Source organism: Paralichthys olivaceus, chromosome 2, assembly GCF_024713975.1.
Source record: "Paralichthys olivaceus isolate ysfri-2021 chromosome 2, ASM2471397v2, whole genome shotgun sequence".
Lineage (NCBI taxonomy): Eukaryota > Metazoa > Chordata > Actinopteri > Pleuronectiformes > Paralichthyidae > Paralichthys > Paralichthys olivaceus.
This window is the reverse complement of record NC_091094.1, coordinates 21,761,731-21,779,372: the sequence shown is the minus strand read 5'-3', so window position 1 is coordinate 21,779,372 and position 17,642 is coordinate 21,761,731. Positions and strand designations below refer to the sequence as shown.

Here is a 17,642-nt window from a genome sequence, read left to right as displayed (position 1 = left end):
TATTATTACAGTGTAATTACAAAGACATGTAATTATGGTTACGAGCTGAGACTTTCAAAGGCTACAATTTCAGCTACTTGTCTCAAATAAAGATATTACACCACTACTTTCACGTTTAATTATTATTTTTTTAACCTCAGAGGTGAAATAATAGTACATTTATCTATTCTGGCTACTTGAGATGATCATTGTCAAAGATGTTTCCTCCTGCTAAATTAGCTTTTTATCAAAATATTTCAAACATGTGTACATTGGATCCACTTACCAGATGGCATGTTACTGTCATGAAAATATGTCTGTACCATAAACAGTAGTTATCAGAATTAAAACATAAATTTAGTTTCTCAGGCTGCTGGGGGTCTCTCTATCAAAACAATAACAAAAGACCAAGTTTGATGATGTCTTAAAGTAATGTCTTTACCACCATTGCTGATGAAAATCTACATTTTTCTTGTCCTGCTTCTAGGTCAGATAAAAATCTACTTTGTCACTGAGTGAATATTTGACTTGCAGCTGCAGCTACCGAGCAGAGTGACATATAAGGGGGTTGCTGTGTGATTACTATGTAAGGTTACCTGATGACTTCCTGGATAAGCACTGTGTTCATGGACTCTTCATAGAGGACCGGGTATTTTTCCATCACTTCCTGGACACTGAAAGGCTGAGGGATCTTTTCAGAGATGCCCGCCACAATCTCCTCCACAATCTATGGTACCAGAGATCACAAATGAAAAACATAACAAGTGTCAGCCAACAGTCCAGGCCTCCAGAGAGAATTATTGCATTTAAATCTATACTCATTATCCCAGACATGCTACTCCACAGGTATCTGTCTGTGTATTCAGCTAATAATGTAAATAATGGTAAAAGTACCTGTCTAACAGGTCTGAATACACTGTACTCACATAACATTAGCATTTATAAAGACAACAGAAGAGCAAAGGAAATAAAATCAATCAATATCTGCACCTCCTCTGGAGTTTTTCCTCCAGCAGACACAGCTCGTGGCTGCAGGCAAACTATGGCTTCCAGCAGGGTGAAGGTCTCCTTCTGGGCAAAGCTGATGTTTGCGTTGTCATGGAGACCAAAGATCTCAGGTGTGTCATTGATGGGCAAACCACGAAAATATTCCAAGTAACCCTGAGTTCAGCAGGAACAGAGAGAAAGGTTTTTGTTATTGTGAACTCTTCAAACAATCTAAAACTCCTTACAATTGAGGTTTTTCTGATTTGGTCTTTTTTGTTATAAACACAGATATAACAGAATAGCTCACACATTTTTGTGATCGAAATCTTAACTGGCAATTCAAATAGTAGTTTGCTTTATGACTGATTTATATTTGAATTATGGGGAACTTTTGAATGTAGGTCATAAATATTGCAGACTGTTTCTGCTTATTAAAACATTATCTCCTTATTCCTAACCACCACCTTTCTGCTCTTCGTCTGCCTTGTATCACGTTTGTACACCAACAGATGTAGTCAAAGGTCAATACACTGATCTTATCATGACTAAAAGAATTTCCCCTTGAGGGATCAATAAAGTATCTCTTCTTCTTCTTAAATGCTCTCTATATTCCAATGTCTTACCTTGATATTGAGACTTGTGTCTATCTGCCGGTAGACTCCAGACGAGGAGTAGACATGATCATCACGGAGAACAGCAGGACAATAGAAATCCTCCAACACACTCAGCAGACATCGTCTGTCCCAATCATCTGTCACACGGCCGCCATAATTTATCTGGCCTGCAGTGTATTTCAGCACCTGGACAGGTGGAGCACAAGAACGGGGACAGACACACATTATCTGACTGAAGAAAATGCTCCTTATTAAATGGCTTGTTTTTAACCTCTAAGCTTATATCATATCCACCCATAATGATAAAAACACACTGAAATAGCAATTGACAGGTTTAACACACATTATAGGGACTAAGTCAAACAGAGTAAAGATGAACAGAAAAAAAATAAAATAAAACAAAGAACAAGGGAGCAAGTAAAATGGAAAATGGTGGCTTTGAAACTATTGAACAAGTAGTTGAACACAGACACCAGCCTTCTCTTCCCCACCTTGTATGGGATGTCCTGGTACTCGTCCAGGAACATTTTGAGTTGGCTGATGCAGATGTTCAAGTCTCCGTCTGTGAAGTCATAGGGAATGTTGAAGCCCAAAGAGCCAAACTTCCTTCGCTCCAAAGCAATTCCATGGAACAGACTCAGAGACAGGAGCAAAGGCTTGAAGTTTGTCATCTGAAGAGGAAAGAATGAGAAGCAAGGGAAGGAATAAGTTGGAAATAATTCCACTCTTCAAAGGAAAGTATCATTCAAATGTACTACACAACAAGACCACTTAAAGGTCCAGTGTGTAAGATTTAGGTGAAAGGGAACTACTGGCAGAAATTTAATGTAGAACAATCCTCATGATGTTTTCATTGGTTCATTTCCTCTAAATTGTATGAATTGTAGTTTTCTTTACCCTATAAAAGGCCCTTTATATTTAAATACTTTATATTTACATCGAGGGGACCCTCTCTACAGAGGCTACCATGTTTTTTTACAGTAGTCCAAACTGGATAAACTAAAAACCTTTTGAGTTTTTATGACAACTGAAGTTTACCACAGGTTCTTTTTCATGTTTGAGGGGTGTTCAGCTGCAACATGCAATATCAACACTAGATATGACAAAATTATACACATTGTACCTTTAAGTAGAAAAAATAAAACTGATCAAAAGAGGCAGATTTTCTATTCTAAAGTAAATGATAAGGAGATTTGAGCGTGACTGAGAGGGAGACAGACCTTGGTGGAAGAGGTGATGAAATTATTAGTTAGCCTCAGGTAGGTTTTCTGTAGGTTGGCCTTGATGCCTCTGGGAGGCTCGATGGTCACCTTGGAACCATTTTGGAGAATGGACACTGGGAACTTGTTGCTGGGAAGACTTGTGAGCCACAGACGGAAGTCCTTGTGCACCTGCAGAGACGATTGGAAATTTGATGTTAATTAGAGTGTGGATTATTGACCCAAGCCTGTCCGGACTGGGTTTGTACAAAGATGTTGAAATTATAGGGTCATATCATGTTGGCTGAGCTGATTTTATATACTGCACATGTCTGTAATTGGGGAAAATAAGCAACACAACAAATAGCAGCTAACAATAACTGCATCGGGTCGGGTTCAGACACAAAAAACAGAACGCCTTGTGGGTTCGGGTTGCGCTCGCTTAGTTTTCTCTTTGATTCTGACAAAAAAATGTGGCGTGCATCGGAATCAATGAGGAGCAAAGGAGGAAATGAAAACCATCCAATTCATAGGTTAACGGCACAGTATAAGTCAACACACTGAGTCTGTTCAGTTTTTTTGTGCTTGTATGTGTATGCCCGTGCTCTTTTGTTTGAGCGTATTTTCTGACCTTTACTGGGTTGATGTTTTCAATGAGTCTCTCCAGCGATGGCATCCAGCTGGGTGCCAGGTGACAGTTCTGGAAAAAGACCCAGTGACCTCTTTCCATGGCAGCGTGCATCAGCGTCTCAGCCCAGGGGCCCTGCATCACACATTCAGTAGCAGAGGAAAGGCAGATGTGGCATCAGCAACAACAACAACAACATGAGGTTTCCAACATTTACATTTCCTAAAAATCTGATATGGCCGCACAATTACAGGAAATTTCAGGAAGGTTTCAGAGCTCTCAGTTCAATTAGGATAGAAACTGAGGACAGGATGTTGCAACAGTTTAGCGCTCTCCAGAATTCTAACTCACATAATTACAAGTAATTTGATAAACAGATGCTGATACGAACTGAACAACCACAGGGGGAGTATATTGCTCGGAGAATGTTTGGCTTGGTTACAATTAGTCTGTATTTATCCTTAACCCTACACATGAGGTTATATTGTTGTTTTGTATATAACCTCTTTATAGCATCTGACAAAGTAGTGTAACATATTGCCCCAGCCTTTGTTCAGAAATAGAAAAAACAATTAGCACTATGGTGGCCATCATTAACAAGACAAGAGAGAGAGAATTCCTGGCTATCCCTGTGGATCTGACCTGGCCCTGGCCCAGAGAGATGGCACTCATTTTCTTGGAGAACTGCATAACGTCAGCAAACTTGTAGAGGTCGGCAGCAGGGTCAGTGCCAGGGGAGAGGACAAAGATGAGTGGAGTGGAAGTGGACGACTCTTTGAACACCACAGACAGGTCTGACGTCTGTGGAGAGACAGAGAGAGAAGGACTAGTAAGCCTTAAATACTGCTGCCACATACAAGAGAGCGGAGCAAACAACCAGAAATAACTTTAACTTTTAATAAAAGCTGAAATTAGCAAAGTTAATTCTATACTGCACACTTTAAAGCTTGTTTGCACTGCTGCTGTCCCAGTCAAAACAAATGGAGCAGTAATTACTGCATTAATGTTTCTACACTTTGAAATCACAGCGATAAGAATATCTCTGTGTCACTGCATAAATATTGTTTTTAACATGAGCATAAAGGCAAAATGGAGAACAGGAGGGCAGCTTCTTGACCTGAGGTTCTATGAAGCGCTGTCCCAACTGATCTGAGACAAACTCCTGCAGGCCTTGAGTGAGGCAGTCAGCCCTCAAGCAGCGCAGGATCAACAGCTTCTGGAAAGAGTCCAGCTCCGTGTCCCACTCCTCTGGGAGGGCCTCTCTGTGGGCAAACATAATCACACCTTGTTAAACGGACTGCACAATATAAATGAGGGGGAAGTACATTTTAGTTAACAAGGAGGTTATCAAATGTTTGCCTGTGAGGCTGGTTGCTGTCAAAAATCCTCTTGAAACCCTGCAGATGTTTGGTGAAGCTCTCTGCGAGTTGGTTGAAGTTGTCCAGGGCGCTGAGGCTCAGGATGTCCTGCCAGGCACGCTCCGACAGCCAGCTCACCGCAGGGTTGGTCAACTCTTGTACAGGCATCCCTCCAGACAGCAGGTAGCGCCACTCAGCCTGAGACAGATTCATTAAGTGCACGAGTTAACTCCACTTATGTATTTGAATTAGTTAGAGAATTTTAAAGAGACAAGCAAACAGACAGTGAGAAGATACAAACTCCTCTGTTGCTTACCATGTCGATTTTGTTTTCATTCATCATGATGCGAGTGCACAGGAGGAAGGCGAACATAAGTTTGTGCTTCTCAAACAAACTGCGGCACACGTTGCTGTACAGGCTGAAGGTGAAAAACTCATTGATGTTGGCAATTCTTATCTTCACTGTGTCTGAGAGAAGAAAAGTCCAGAAAAGAGTCATTAGCAACAAACCTTTTTTTTTGTTTCAGTGTCATGAATTAGTGTTAAGTTTTTTCATATGCACAGGCAAAATTCTCAATATACAACCAGAGGGAGCATCATTTGCTGTGTGATTTATTTCTACCTGCTTTCTCTGAGTTGGCAATGCTCGTCATGAAGTTGCCAAGGAACCACTCCAGAGAGTACTGGTACATGGGATCAACATTGGACAGGTCTGATACACAGAAGAAGAGGATCTGCGAGCGCACAGCCACCGGCACATACTCCAGACGGGTGGCATCAATGTCCGCTTCTGTCTTTTCTGCTGCCATCACTTTTGCCTGCCAGTAAAATCAGCTTGTGTTACTAGTAGAAAATCAACGGTAGCTTATGCATTGAATGACACGTCACTTGAAGAATGATATATGAGGTTTTACAAGGAGTTGTAAATAAGAAGAAAAAGAGCTCTGGACTGTCTGACCTTGATTTCTCCAGCCTTGATCTTGGAAGCCCCCAGCACTTGGATGAGCTCCTCGTTGTCCACAGGGTTTCCCTTTGTGGAGCTGAGCCGGAACAGGATCTCATCCTCAATTCCTTTCAGCTCTTGTTTCATCTTAGCGTTGCTCACGATGAGCTGGTTCTTTGCCTCCTCCAGGTCTGGACGCTCCTCAGCTACGACCTGGCCCAGCAACTGGTCCTGTAGACCACTGAATACATACAGAACGTACTTTTACTAAAACAATAAAAGTCCAACTGAGAGTGTTTGGTTTTTCAAAAGTACCGTCAGTAACATAAACTTACATTACCGTTGATAAAAAAACAAACCCCTTATTGCATGCTTACCTATTGTTATATAACTATCATTTTGAATGGAGTCTCCAGTTGCACATTGAAGATATTTTAAATAACAAAATATTGTATCATATCCAGAATAGTTCAGAGTATATGCTTTATACTTCTGTTATCTACATATCTGGTTTTAGGGCTGATGGCAGAGTTGTGTAAAACTGTTTTGTGTTACCTGGGTGACAGGGTGAAGTTGATGAGGGTGACTTTGGCAGAGACCTCGGGAGAGTAGTGTGGGTTTGGCAGCTTAGTGGTGATGTACAGCTTGAAGTCCTCATGGTAAGGGAAGACTGAATCTCCCAGTTTCAGCATCATGCTGCCTTGCTGCTTAAACGTCTAAGAGCCAAACATGCAAGTTAAGTAGATCCATATTCAGGCAACACTAGCACACAAGTTATTTTCATTTGTAACAGATCTGTGTATACATACCTGCTGCAACAAGACAGGATCGAGAGCAGGATCCAGTTCCTCTCCTACGTTCTCCAGAAGGCAGGGTTTACCAAAGCGAATTGTGTTTTCAAGACTGCGTAGGAAATCTCGATCACTGAGCTTTATAACCTCTAGCCCATTTTCCTTCTCCTGGACACAGGAATCAAATATGGATGAGCAATGCATCAAATATAACTGCAGATAGCGATATTTTGTCTTTTGTCTCATTGATACCCTCAGCAGCTGTGGTCATATCAGAACAGGAAGAGAGTCTCCTCACCTTGTTTTTGATCCACGTGTTGGCTTGTCCCTGAGGATCAATGAACAGAGACCAACGTAGAGAGTACTGAGCGATCACACCATTCTCCACTGAAAGGTTATCCTTGGGCAAACCTGATAGCTGCACAGAAAAACAGAATATGATGAAAATTTGTGTAAATGACCAAGTCAATTTAAGTCTAAAATCATTGATGAAAAATAAGCACATAAGAAGTTTGTTGGTTTGACAATTAACAATGAAGATGTCTTAATAGGCTTTGACCCTGAAGGTCAGCCCATGATAGGTTGGATCTGACCTGCCAGGAGCGGATCTTGACTGGATCTCCTAGAGTGTTGATCAGGTTGGGTTCGTCAGTGTGTGGAACATGTAGTTCTTTGAAGCAAAGCATCCACTCATCTGCCATGGCCGCTCTGTATTCTCCCTAAACATGAAAACAATGAACCATCATGCAAATTACACAACCATGCTGCACTGATTGGCACAAATATGTGTTTGTATTAAAGTTATGTTAAAATGTTATGATTGTGTCTCCTGGAACAACAGAACGTCTTGAGTTAAAACCAACTTACAGTGAAGGGTCCCAGGTACGCTATGTATCCTGCAGATAGAAGCACATCGCCGGCTACGTTTTCAACCATGTAATCCAGATGTTGCACTGTTTCCTTCCAGCGCACCTTTTCATCCGCCAGTCCGCCAATAAGCTGCAGAAAAACATGCATCATCATACTGTGAATATTAAAGCAGGCAAATATATTGATAAAAACACTATTCATTATAGTGTTGTATTTTCTTTGGCTAAGAGCAAATACTGCTTGTTACAGAATGTGAATTTTTGTATTTGCTTTCTACTAGAGTATATAATAATATAACAATTATATCCAACTCCGCCAAGGAAGTTTTCACCCCTGTCCATTTTTTAATGGTTGGCTTATCTGTTTTTAAGCAAGATTAACAAAAACTACTGGACAGATATCCACAAAATGTGGTGAAAGGATGTTATTTCTTTCATTTGCATCCTGTTCCTAACCACCACCTTTCTGCTCTTCGTCTTGAGCTGCTGTAATGCTAAATTTATCTTATCCCTCATTCTGACCTTGTCTGCTCGGATGAGACGCGCCTCACACAGTTGATACTTGTTGTCCAGCTCTTCTTTCTTGGCCAAACAGTTCTGGTACTTGGTCTGTAAAGTGGCGATACCGCCCTCCACCTCTGCCAACTTTTTATTGGCTTCATCCAGGATTTGCTGGGTTATAGCTAAGTCGTCCTGGGCCCCCTGGAGAGCTAGCTGTACAAACAATAAAATTTTCAATGTTTAGATCACACTCTTATGTGAAGTGACATGAATTTAAATATACTGGCTCAACAGGGAGATTTTACCCTTTTAGGTTCCACAGCCTTGGACACAAAGTGATATACATGCATGGCTCGCACCCACTGGCAAATGGACGTACAGGCCTTGGAAACCTTGGCAATTGAGGCTGGCTGGAAATCGTCATTATCTATGTAGGGCTGGACTAAAGTGATCACATTATCTGGGATGTTGTCCTGCAGAAATGATTAGAGAGACAGAAGGCATCACATCAGTGTCAACACCTGAGACAAAGAGAACTATAAAGTCTACAGTCAAATCTGAATGAGGCAATAATCTGGTTCTGTAGAGACCCTGTAAATATATACATACAGTGACAGCAGTAAATCCATGTACTCTACCTTGTCATACTTGAACAGACTGTCCAGAAACTTGCCAGGCTCCTGTAATAGACCTTTTCCAGATTCCCAATAGTCGTCGATCTTGGTGCCAGGCTTCTCTCCAGGTAACTTTTTAGGTTTAATGCCCTTCATAATGCACAACGCTTCAATAACCAGCTTCACCCCACTGGGAGGTCGCTGCATTGCTCGCACCTATGGAAAACATGTAGTCCCAAGGATCATTAAAATCACTGCAGTGGTAATTAAAGACTATATATCATCAATCATTATCATAATCTCTGACCTCAGTGACATCGTTCTTATTGAGTGACTTGAGGCTGGTGAGAGCAGCATCCAGAGCAGGCAGAGCCTCGTCCAAATTCTTCTGAGCATCTTCTGCGATGGCCGACGCAATACGAGCTTTCTCTGAAGCTTTTGCTTCCTCTGCTTGCACTGACTTCCGGGTCTCCTCTGCAACCACTGTATCTTTCTGTCCACGTAAAAAAATGACAAACACAGCACACACAGAATGCAAAGGTTATACAGTTCAGTTAGGATTCTGAAGAAAACTTGAACATTTGTGTATGTACAGAGGGATGAATATGTCAGCAGCACCCAAACAGTTTAGCCCCCGACCCCAAAAATGACAGTCATAGACATGTGACGCGCCTTAACTCAGAAGTGGTTGAAGCACATTGATTTGAGCCAGTTAAAAAAAAGTAAAATATCCAGCTGATGGAATTGTTGCAGTGTTTCCTTTCATGCTGTTAATATGTCGTCACTAATCTGTCAAAATCACTTTAGAGGTCATGTAGGGACACAGGATTCTAATCTTTAGTTAATATCCCTAAAATATGCTCTATTTAATGATTCATTCAAATGTTCTATTCTATTTCTGGAAATCACCACCTGACCCCTATGTTGGTGTTTTGTGATCATCCAGGGGGTCGTAAAGCTTAGTAACCACTGCAGTATGTAAGTGTCATCCGTGTCTGGAGAATGCAGGAAAAAAGTATATATTTTGTGTGTTGCTCAATTTCTTTGAACTCTAAATATTTCCTTACTTTGATGGTCTCCATGGTGACTTCAGTTTCCCTAGCGGCCTCCTCCAAAAGAGGTCTCATGGTCTCCAGCTCCTCCTGCATTTTGCTCACATCCTCTGCTGTGCGCAGGAGCTACAGGACCACAGTGAAGCATTGTCAGAAAAGAGTGCTAATTAATAAGTACCACATTAACCTCTACTATTAAAATGACAACATCTACTCAAGTGAAGGTAGATTAAAACTTTCAAAAACCAAACAATAAGAGTTATTGTTTGTTTGTTTTTTTGCCAGGGCCTTGCCTTGTCCAGACCAGTCTTCATGCGCTGACGATCACCGCACAGTTCTTGCTTCTTGCGTCCGGTTAGATCTGAGAAGATTTTGAGCAGTTCCAGGTAGCTCTTGGGTGTGACATAGTTGTAGCGTGAAAGCTCAGCCAGGTACTGTTCACACTTCCTGGCAACCATCTGGTGGATCTTCACACACATCATTGTCTGGAGAAGAGAAACAGAAAAGTTATTTTCAGTCCTGACAAGTAAATTTGATCTAAACCCTGCACAAAAATAAAGTTGCAGAAACTTAAAAAAGTTGTTTGATTCCGATACTTTATCATTGTTGCTGATTTATGTGCTGTTATTGTTGCATCGGATTGCAGTGACAATGTTTCATCTTTCTTTTCACATTCAGATGAATGTTTAACAGAGGCTACCCCGGCTTATCATCAGTTACACTATGAGGCAAATTCATTTCCATACAATACATTTCCCTCTCTCATGTTGGAACCCTATTTTCTACTCACAAATTGCTTATTTAACCAAACCTTTTCTTGTGGCCACTTTTGTGGATTTACAACTTTACTGACAAATGTATTAACACCACACGTGTTCATCATCCAGTGTTTGTCTTACAGTGTACTTTCACTGAACGGGCTAGGAATCAGGGTTCACAGCCTTTTATGTTGCTTAGTCAGAATGCTGGCGACAGAAGTGACATTAAGATCTACATTTGTCATAGAAAAAAATCTAGAAATAAATCAATACCATAATGAGTCCATCTCAAAGTGACTGTACAGAGGTTCAACATCATCCAACATTTAGCCTGTTTGTTTAGATCTTTGTTAACGTACAGTACTTCCTTAGATTGGCAACATTATTTTAAAACCTTCATACCAAAGAAACTCACATGCACGCACGTACAAATGCATGCACACACAAATACAAACACACACACACAAACACACACACACACACACACACACACACACACACACACACACACACACAAACACACAAAGCCTCCTCACCAGTCCCTTCATGGCGGTGGGGCTGGCTTCAAGCTCAGGCAGATCATTGAGGAATGACGTGGCCACAGCCTGCAGAGCCTCCTCTGGCCAGGCGCTGAACCAATCTATGGTGCAACATGTCACCAGTGAGGGAAACTGCCTCAGCCTCGAACGAAACACCTCACCGATGGGACTGCAGCACAAGAAATGGAGAGAATTATCAGCAATAGGGAAAGGAGAGGAGGAAGAGTTAAACAGAAATGGAGGAGACACCCAGTCCGTTTGTTTTAATTTTCAAGGTTACTAACCTCATGCAGAGCACAATGTGGATGTTGCTGCGGACCCTCCGGATGTAGGCAGCCATGAGGTTGGCTTTAGTTGGCTGCTGCACCAGTTCCATCACCACTGGCTTCATTGCTGTTAGGATACGCTCCTGCTCGTCTGTTGCATACAGGTTGGGAACATCCCCTGAGTTCAAAATGTTGTTGATATCCTCCAGGAATGACTCACTCTTAATCTGGTAGATTAACACACAGGTAAGAATAAGTAAAATGGTGCATTGTCTGACATGTACTACATATATACATATTATTTAGATCTACATTGTTTTAGCTTTAATTTAGATTTACTTAAAATAAGTTGAACAGTACAACAGGATCCCACACACACCTGAAACACAATCAGTATGGTGTATGGTAAATAATGCTGCTTTTTACCTGTGTGTCTACAAAGAGGAAGGTGATCTGCTGGTTCTGAAGACCAGCTTTCAACATGATGCTTTTAATATCTTCCTTCCACTCTGTTTGGCCGTAGTTCTTGGAGAGCTCTATCTGGAAACACTCATAGTCTGACCTGGATATAAACAAACACACTGTGAACATGGGGCTACAAGATTATTACATTCATTACAATCAATTACAAAATCAAAACCCTCAGTTTGATCCTTTAATATATCAAAATAGCTTGAGAAACTGGATTTGGATTCATTGAAAGTTTTGTGTTTGGCCATCTTACATATGTGATGCGAGTTTAGTGAGTGACTGTCGCCCACTGCCACCCACTCCAAGCAGCAGGGCATTGCCCAGGGGCTGGCGCAAGATGCGGCTGATACGGCAAACATGCTCAATGGCATCCATGAAGAGCACCAGCTTTATCTTGGTGGTGCTGGTCTGGTTGTAGTTGTCCATGTATTCCTCCATCACCTTTGCCAACTAGATAATATTATAGAATACAATATAATGCAGAGGATAAACAGTCATGAAGTGAATCGAGCGTACGGCCACATAATCAACAGAGAGAAGGATGCCATTATATTACACAAAATATATATTAATCAGAAGCTGAATTGAGAAATTATTTGTAAACATTAATTTAGTGAATAATATAGTTTTATAAAAATAAATACAAATGCTTGATCCATTTTTTGTTTATGGGCAAACAAAACACCATCTGCATGCAACTGTTAGCTGTTTACAGAGAGCTATAGCAAAACATCTTTCCTGCATAGGCCATAGGTCCACTCACCTCTTCCTTGTCTTCTATACGTGTGTAGACTTTGTGGTCAGCTCCAGGGATCATAAAATCCCCATAGAGAACAGGCTGACCAGACACAACCTCTTCAGAGCTGCAGTCAAACTCCTGAATATGATCCTTCAGGAGTGTGTTGAACCAGTCCCTGTCCTCAGCACACACCAGGCGGTCTTGGAAAACCCTGCAGCTTTCGTGGTACCACAACTGAAGCAGCTGCAACTTGTCCTAAAAACACCAAAAAAAATAATGCTATGTTTAGATAAAGGAGTAAAAGATAGACAAAAAACCTTTCAGCCTTCTCTTGTTTAATCAAGAAGGATTCTTTACCTGAGGAATGCTATTGCATCTACTGTCAGGAGGTACAATGCCATGCTCATACAAATTATTGCTAATAGGGATCAAGTGACTAAACCTAAGAAAGATATTTATACCATCTGTAGTAATCTTATTACTCCTACCTCTATCATGCCAGCCTCAGCCATGAGGATGCCCTGGAAGACCTTGGACAGGTCCCTGAGGTTGAAGGTGTAATGGGACTTGGATGGAGTTGGGAGAAGCTGCAAGGTAATGGTAGCATAGACTTGGATTGTGGCGTCTACCAGAGGTTCATTGAGCGGCTGGATTGCTGGCACAGGTCCTGATGAAAGACAGAAGGACAGAAGTGAATACATTAAAACATGAAATTCACTTCAGAAAATCAATTTGCTAGATATATTTACTTTTAGATGATGCTTTATCAGACAAACGCTTTTGTTTTAAAATGTGTTTGATTAATGTGCTGTTTACATAAAATGACATTCAAACTAGTGTCTATTTATATTGTACATGCTGTAACAACTTAAAAGTATTAAATGACATTTCATGAGTTTCACTCATTGTCTGCTTCCTTTCACTGACTTACTGCCTGGTTCCCTTTTACTCATATTTCCATCTGAAAGAAAACAAACACAAGAAAATGAAGTTAATTTTTTCTTGAAGGGTTTTCTACCCTGTAACTGTCCAACCATTGACATGGCCTTCAATTGTAACAAATAAGCAGCACTGACTCACCCATCCAACTGCCTAAGATGGTGGAGAAAATCCTCTTCTTGCTGGTATCCTCCATTTCAGTGAACGACAGCAAGTTGAAGTGGCGAGTGAAGCGCTCGGTGATGGGATTACGGCCTCCACCTGGGGGTCCCATAGCACACGCAAAATTGATGTCCACCACTTGCTTGAAAGTACCTGTGGAGTGATGACAGGAAAAACAAAACAGAAAGATCAACAGAATGAATTTTTCATATTTCTGATCTAAAACACTTAGACTGAACACAAATCTTAGTCATTCAACAGAAATGAATAATATTATAACCATAGTGAAACCGATCGAAACAGGGTACAATTGGTACAACTAGAATTGTTCTGCAGTTGTATGCCTCCATTATCCAGAACAGTCTCACGTTACCTTTAACTATAAACCACTGAAATCTAATCTGTGAATCTTTGATTCCAAGTGAATGTTTCTCACAAATGTCTTTGTTGGTTTTTAGGCTTTCTTGAGATGTGTTTACAAAAATGGAAAAAAACGAACATACAGATAACCCGAAAACATGATGCCTGGCTGTCGCCGGTGCAGAAGCATGATAAGAAATTAAAAGGTCAACAAATATATGTATATATATATTTAAATTAATATGACAGAAAACAACATATACTTCAGCATTCTCACCTATCTGCTTCCTGTCGTACCAGCCTCCGTGGTCAATCCATTGCCGCAGCAGTTCAATAGGAGGCTGGGCTCCATAGGTTTCCAACATCGGCATGTTTAGATCATCGATGAAGAAGATAAAGTGTCTTCCTATTGGAGGCCCAAACACCCCTTTCCGCCTGACACATAATTTAAATAGTGAGTCAGAGAAACTGAGTATTGTCGAGTTGTAAGTTGAACAATGTGTAATAGAGCAGTCTTACCTTTTGTCAAGTTTACTGTCAATGAAGTCTTGAGTCTGATTGGCTGAGGTGCGAGCAGAGAACATGAGGAAGTGTGTGATGTATTCAGCAGGCATGTTCTTTAGAAGTTTGTCTGACATGGTCAGTGTCTTTCCTGTACCAGTTGGACCAATACAGAGCACCTGCATCACAAACACACACAAATAGTAATGTAGTCTAATGGTGCCTCTTCTATGAAATTAAAGCATTTAAATGTAAAACATTTATGGTCAGATTCTGAAGTGTTTCAAATCAAATATTGATAAGAAATGTTAATAATTTAGACAAAGTGATACAATTTAAAATGAAATTTGCCATGTATTTCATCAAATGTGTTTGTATGACAGAATGTTAAATACAAAGTACTCACAGGTTTCATATTGGTTAAAAGCATATCCATCAGGAAAGACATTCTCACTGTGTCAGCTGTGGGAACGATGATGTCAGCATAGTTTGTCTCTGGGGTGATCACAACTTGATCTGTGTATTTCATCCAGCTGACCCACTGAACCTAGAGTACATATAAAAGATGAATGGAATAAAAAATGTATAATACTAGTAATGTGATATTAATAGTCTTTTCTAAAGTTCATTCATTATCTGTATGTTAAAGCATTATCTGTTTACTTTTCTCTCCTCCTCATCTTCTTCGTCGTCATCCTCAAATTTACTAATCCCTGCATCATCAAGCCTGTAGTCGTATACTTGGCCCTCCTCTGGAAAACATAATTGAATCTGAAAGAAAAATAAATATGCATCAATTAAAATATACAGCTGTTAAAAAAGAATCAAGCAAGTAATACTTATTTCATTAGAAATAATTTGTAAGTAAATCAGAGACTATAATCTGACCTTCTCATCTGCCATCTTGTTCTTGAGCCAGGCACTGAAGCGCTTGTAGCCGGCTGCGTCTCCTGTGGCACCTACACTCCACACCAGTGAGAAAAAGAACCAGGGCTCGATCAGCTCCTTCAAATGCTCCAGCTTCTTCTCAGGGGCAGGCTTTTCATTCTACAAGACACGAAAGGATGAATGAGGGACACACAATCAACACAACACTATCTTGAACAAGAGACTCTAATCATAGGACACGGAGATGAAGAATCTACCAGTGATATTCAAAAACAATTCTATAAATTTCTTTTTTGTGGGTCATTCTAAAACAGTGAAACTCACCTCTTTAGTGTTAAAGGGACTGAAGAAGCAGTCCATTAGTCTAAGCAGACTACAGGCAAGGTTACTGTCAAGGGATGTGATGACCTCCTTCACTGATGTGCGGACAAAAGTGATGGAATCCTGTATAAAAGTACAGAAAAAAAAGACAGCGTTAGATTGTTAATACAATCCTAGTCTATGATAATACAAATCCTTGAGGTAAAGTCTACCCTCTCACCTGCAGGAACCTGGTGAACAGTGAGTTGAGCTGCTCTGTGTATGGCCTCAAGGCCTCAGGCACCTGCTTCAGCCAGCACTCTGTAAAAGAGACAAGGCCCAAAATACTCGGCTCCAGGTAAACCATACCACAGCGAGACACGGTGGCTGGAGAGGCCACCGCCAAGTCCTGCACCTCAAACATCATGGTCATCACCTGCAGGCAGAAGATCCAAAAATGTTTGGCTGCACAAAGGGCAGAAGGCAATTCAACGGACAGTGTGAAAACAAAACCTTACATCAGTGAGTTTAATGATTTCCCCAGAGCTGAGGCACAGTTTTTTGTTGTCGTCCAGCACAGTGTTCATGTTCTCGATCCACACGGCATCCACTGGCCCATCAAACATGTACCACTTCTTCTGTTTGTCCATAGATACTGCACCGCCACGTATAAGAGAAGATAGGATGCCATCTGTCCTAGAGGGTGAGGAAAAAGATAAAATGATGAATGATACAATTAAAAACAATAATGTCTGTGTCCTTTTGTTTGGTCTGTAGTTTGTGTAGAATAATTAATTTCTTACCACTCATGTGTGACCAAGTCGTACTCCCCATAGAGCTGTCCCATGGTGATGGATTTGGGGTTGAGGACATACGTCTGAACTGGCTCGTACACCTCACCACTCAGAGAGGGCTGTCCCTTCAAAGCTGTTAATGCTTCACCTAGTGTCTCATAACACTAAAACACATACAATCAAACACTTACATGCAGGAATCTACACTGCAAGACAAAAAATTACTTTGTGCTTAAAATAGAAAAATGTGTGTAAATGTGTAAATATCTCACCTTGGTTTTGCCAGATCCAGATGGTCCCACCAACATCAGGCCATGTCTCACCACAGTGGTCTCATACAACTGAATACACTTATTAATAAACCCTGCAAACATCAAAATAATGTCATCTACTGAACCATAAATGCATCTTACTGTTTATCTGAAAAGAAAAACTGAAAGCACAAACCGTCAACATCTTTAAGGTTCTTCTTGAGGCATACATTGCGCATGGATACCTCAAGTGTGCCATAGTTGATAGGCTCCTGCTTTGTGCTGGGGAAAAGATCGGACACAATACCGCTGAACAGCTTCAGGTCATCCTGTAAAAACTTTGGTACGTTGACGTCTTGAACGGCCCGCAGGCAGATCAGCTCCTGGGAGACAAGTGAGATTACAAAATGAATAATTACAATATATTAATTGGAGATGTCAAGTTTTTCAAATAATAAGCATGTAATGTTTTTCTTATACTTCCATCGAAAACAAACCAAGCATCTAACCTCATTCATGTCAGGATTTTCTCTCTTGAGGTTTCCAGCAGCTGAAATCACCGTCTTCACTGCTCTCATACCAAAATCATAATGATCCTTCAAACAAAAAAGAGTGAAAGTCAGCACATCTTTGTATCACATTTTGTTGTTAGAGAGAAATGTACTTGGAGATACAACTTATTGTAAATCTCATTTTCTCTGGGTCCTCAAAGCACCTGAGCGCTAAGCTGTTCAGACGAGAGCTTGAAAGTGGCAGTGATCTTCTTGGAGAGGATTTTGGCTTCACTGAAGCCAAATGAGTACAAGGAAATCTCAGCTATCATGGCGTAGTCAGGGACCATCATGGCCACGGGACGAAACAGGGCCTGTAAAAGATGTCATCTCGTTTAGTTGAACACCATCTGCTTGTCCTTGGTGTTATACAGTTATTTCAGATTCAATAATCACTTCAAACCTTGAGATTGTCAGGCAGCTCTGTGCGGCCAGCATATCCAGGATTCATAGTGATGAATACAGCACAAGAAGGGACCAGTGGGATCTCTGACCCCTCAAACTCAAAGTACTCCACCTGAAAACACAACATGCACGATTGATTAAGAAAACCTTCCTGTCTCTTCACAGTGTATGTATAGGCCTATC

At 40.9% G+C, this 17,642-nt stretch overlaps 1 protein-coding gene across 2 annotated transcripts in view; it reads right to left on the bottom strand.

Moving 5' to 3' along the window:
• The window catches only part of dnah1 (dynein, axonemal, heavy chain 1), a 35,941-nt gene that overhangs the window by 2,997 nt on the left and 15,302 nt on the right, over positions 1-17,642 (bottom strand). For both annotated transcript variants that reach the window (XM_069511508.1, XM_020086276.2), the window contains exons 31-75: positions 17,458-17,571; positions 17,219-17,368; positions 17,013-17,099; positions 16,700-16,886; positions 16,525-16,616; positions 16,262-16,416; positions 15,977-16,154; positions 15,700-15,894; positions 15,483-15,602; positions 15,159-15,317; positions 14,934-15,041; positions 14,677-14,817; positions 14,289-14,449; positions 14,047-14,204; positions 13,389-13,562; positions 13,240-13,269; positions 12,797-12,975; positions 12,333-12,563; positions 11,823-12,019; positions 11,525-11,660; positions 11,117-11,325; positions 10,830-11,001; positions 9,829-10,020; positions 9,551-9,661; positions 8,791-8,976; positions 8,508-8,699; positions 8,175-8,342; positions 7,891-8,082; positions 7,367-7,498; positions 7,093-7,218; positions 6,798-6,917; positions 6,518-6,667; positions 6,264-6,424; positions 5,724-5,949; positions 5,388-5,583; positions 5,082-5,233; positions 4,767-4,963; positions 4,525-4,669; positions 4,050-4,208; positions 3,411-3,542; positions 2,801-2,971; positions 2,072-2,251; positions 1,590-1,766; positions 970-1,140; positions 576-706 (exon numbers count right to left, since the gene is read on the bottom strand). In XM_069511508.1, the coding sequence (XP_069367609.1) occupies positions 576-706; positions 970-1,140; positions 1,590-1,766; positions 2,072-2,251; positions 2,801-2,971; positions 3,411-3,542; positions 4,050-4,208; positions 4,525-4,669; positions 4,767-4,963; positions 5,082-5,233; positions 5,388-5,583; positions 5,724-5,949; positions 6,264-6,424; positions 6,518-6,667; positions 6,798-6,917; positions 7,093-7,218; positions 7,367-7,498; positions 7,891-8,082; positions 8,175-8,342; positions 8,508-8,699; positions 8,791-8,976; positions 9,551-9,661; positions 9,829-10,020; positions 10,830-11,001; positions 11,117-11,325; positions 11,525-11,660; positions 11,823-12,019; positions 12,333-12,563; positions 12,797-12,975; positions 13,240-13,269; positions 13,389-13,562; positions 14,047-14,204; positions 14,289-14,449; positions 14,677-14,817; positions 14,934-15,041; positions 15,159-15,317; positions 15,483-15,602; positions 15,700-15,894; positions 15,977-16,154; positions 16,262-16,416; positions 16,525-16,616; positions 16,700-16,886; positions 17,013-17,099; positions 17,219-17,368; positions 17,458-17,571 (7,100 nt within the window). The remainder of the gene's footprint in view (positions 1-575; positions 707-969; positions 1,141-1,589; positions 1,767-2,071; positions 2,252-2,800; positions 2,972-3,410; positions 3,543-4,049; positions 4,209-4,524; positions 4,670-4,766; positions 4,964-5,081; positions 5,234-5,387; positions 5,584-5,723; positions 5,950-6,263; positions 6,425-6,517; positions 6,668-6,797; positions 6,918-7,092; positions 7,219-7,366; positions 7,499-7,890; positions 8,083-8,174; positions 8,343-8,507; positions 8,700-8,790; positions 8,977-9,550; positions 9,662-9,828; positions 10,021-10,829; positions 11,002-11,116; positions 11,326-11,524; positions 11,661-11,822; positions 12,020-12,332; positions 12,564-12,796; positions 12,976-13,239; positions 13,270-13,388; positions 13,563-14,046; positions 14,205-14,288; positions 14,450-14,676; positions 14,818-14,933; positions 15,042-15,158; positions 15,318-15,482; positions 15,603-15,699; positions 15,895-15,976; positions 16,155-16,261; positions 16,417-16,524; positions 16,617-16,699; positions 16,887-17,012; positions 17,100-17,218; positions 17,369-17,457; positions 17,572-17,642) is intronic.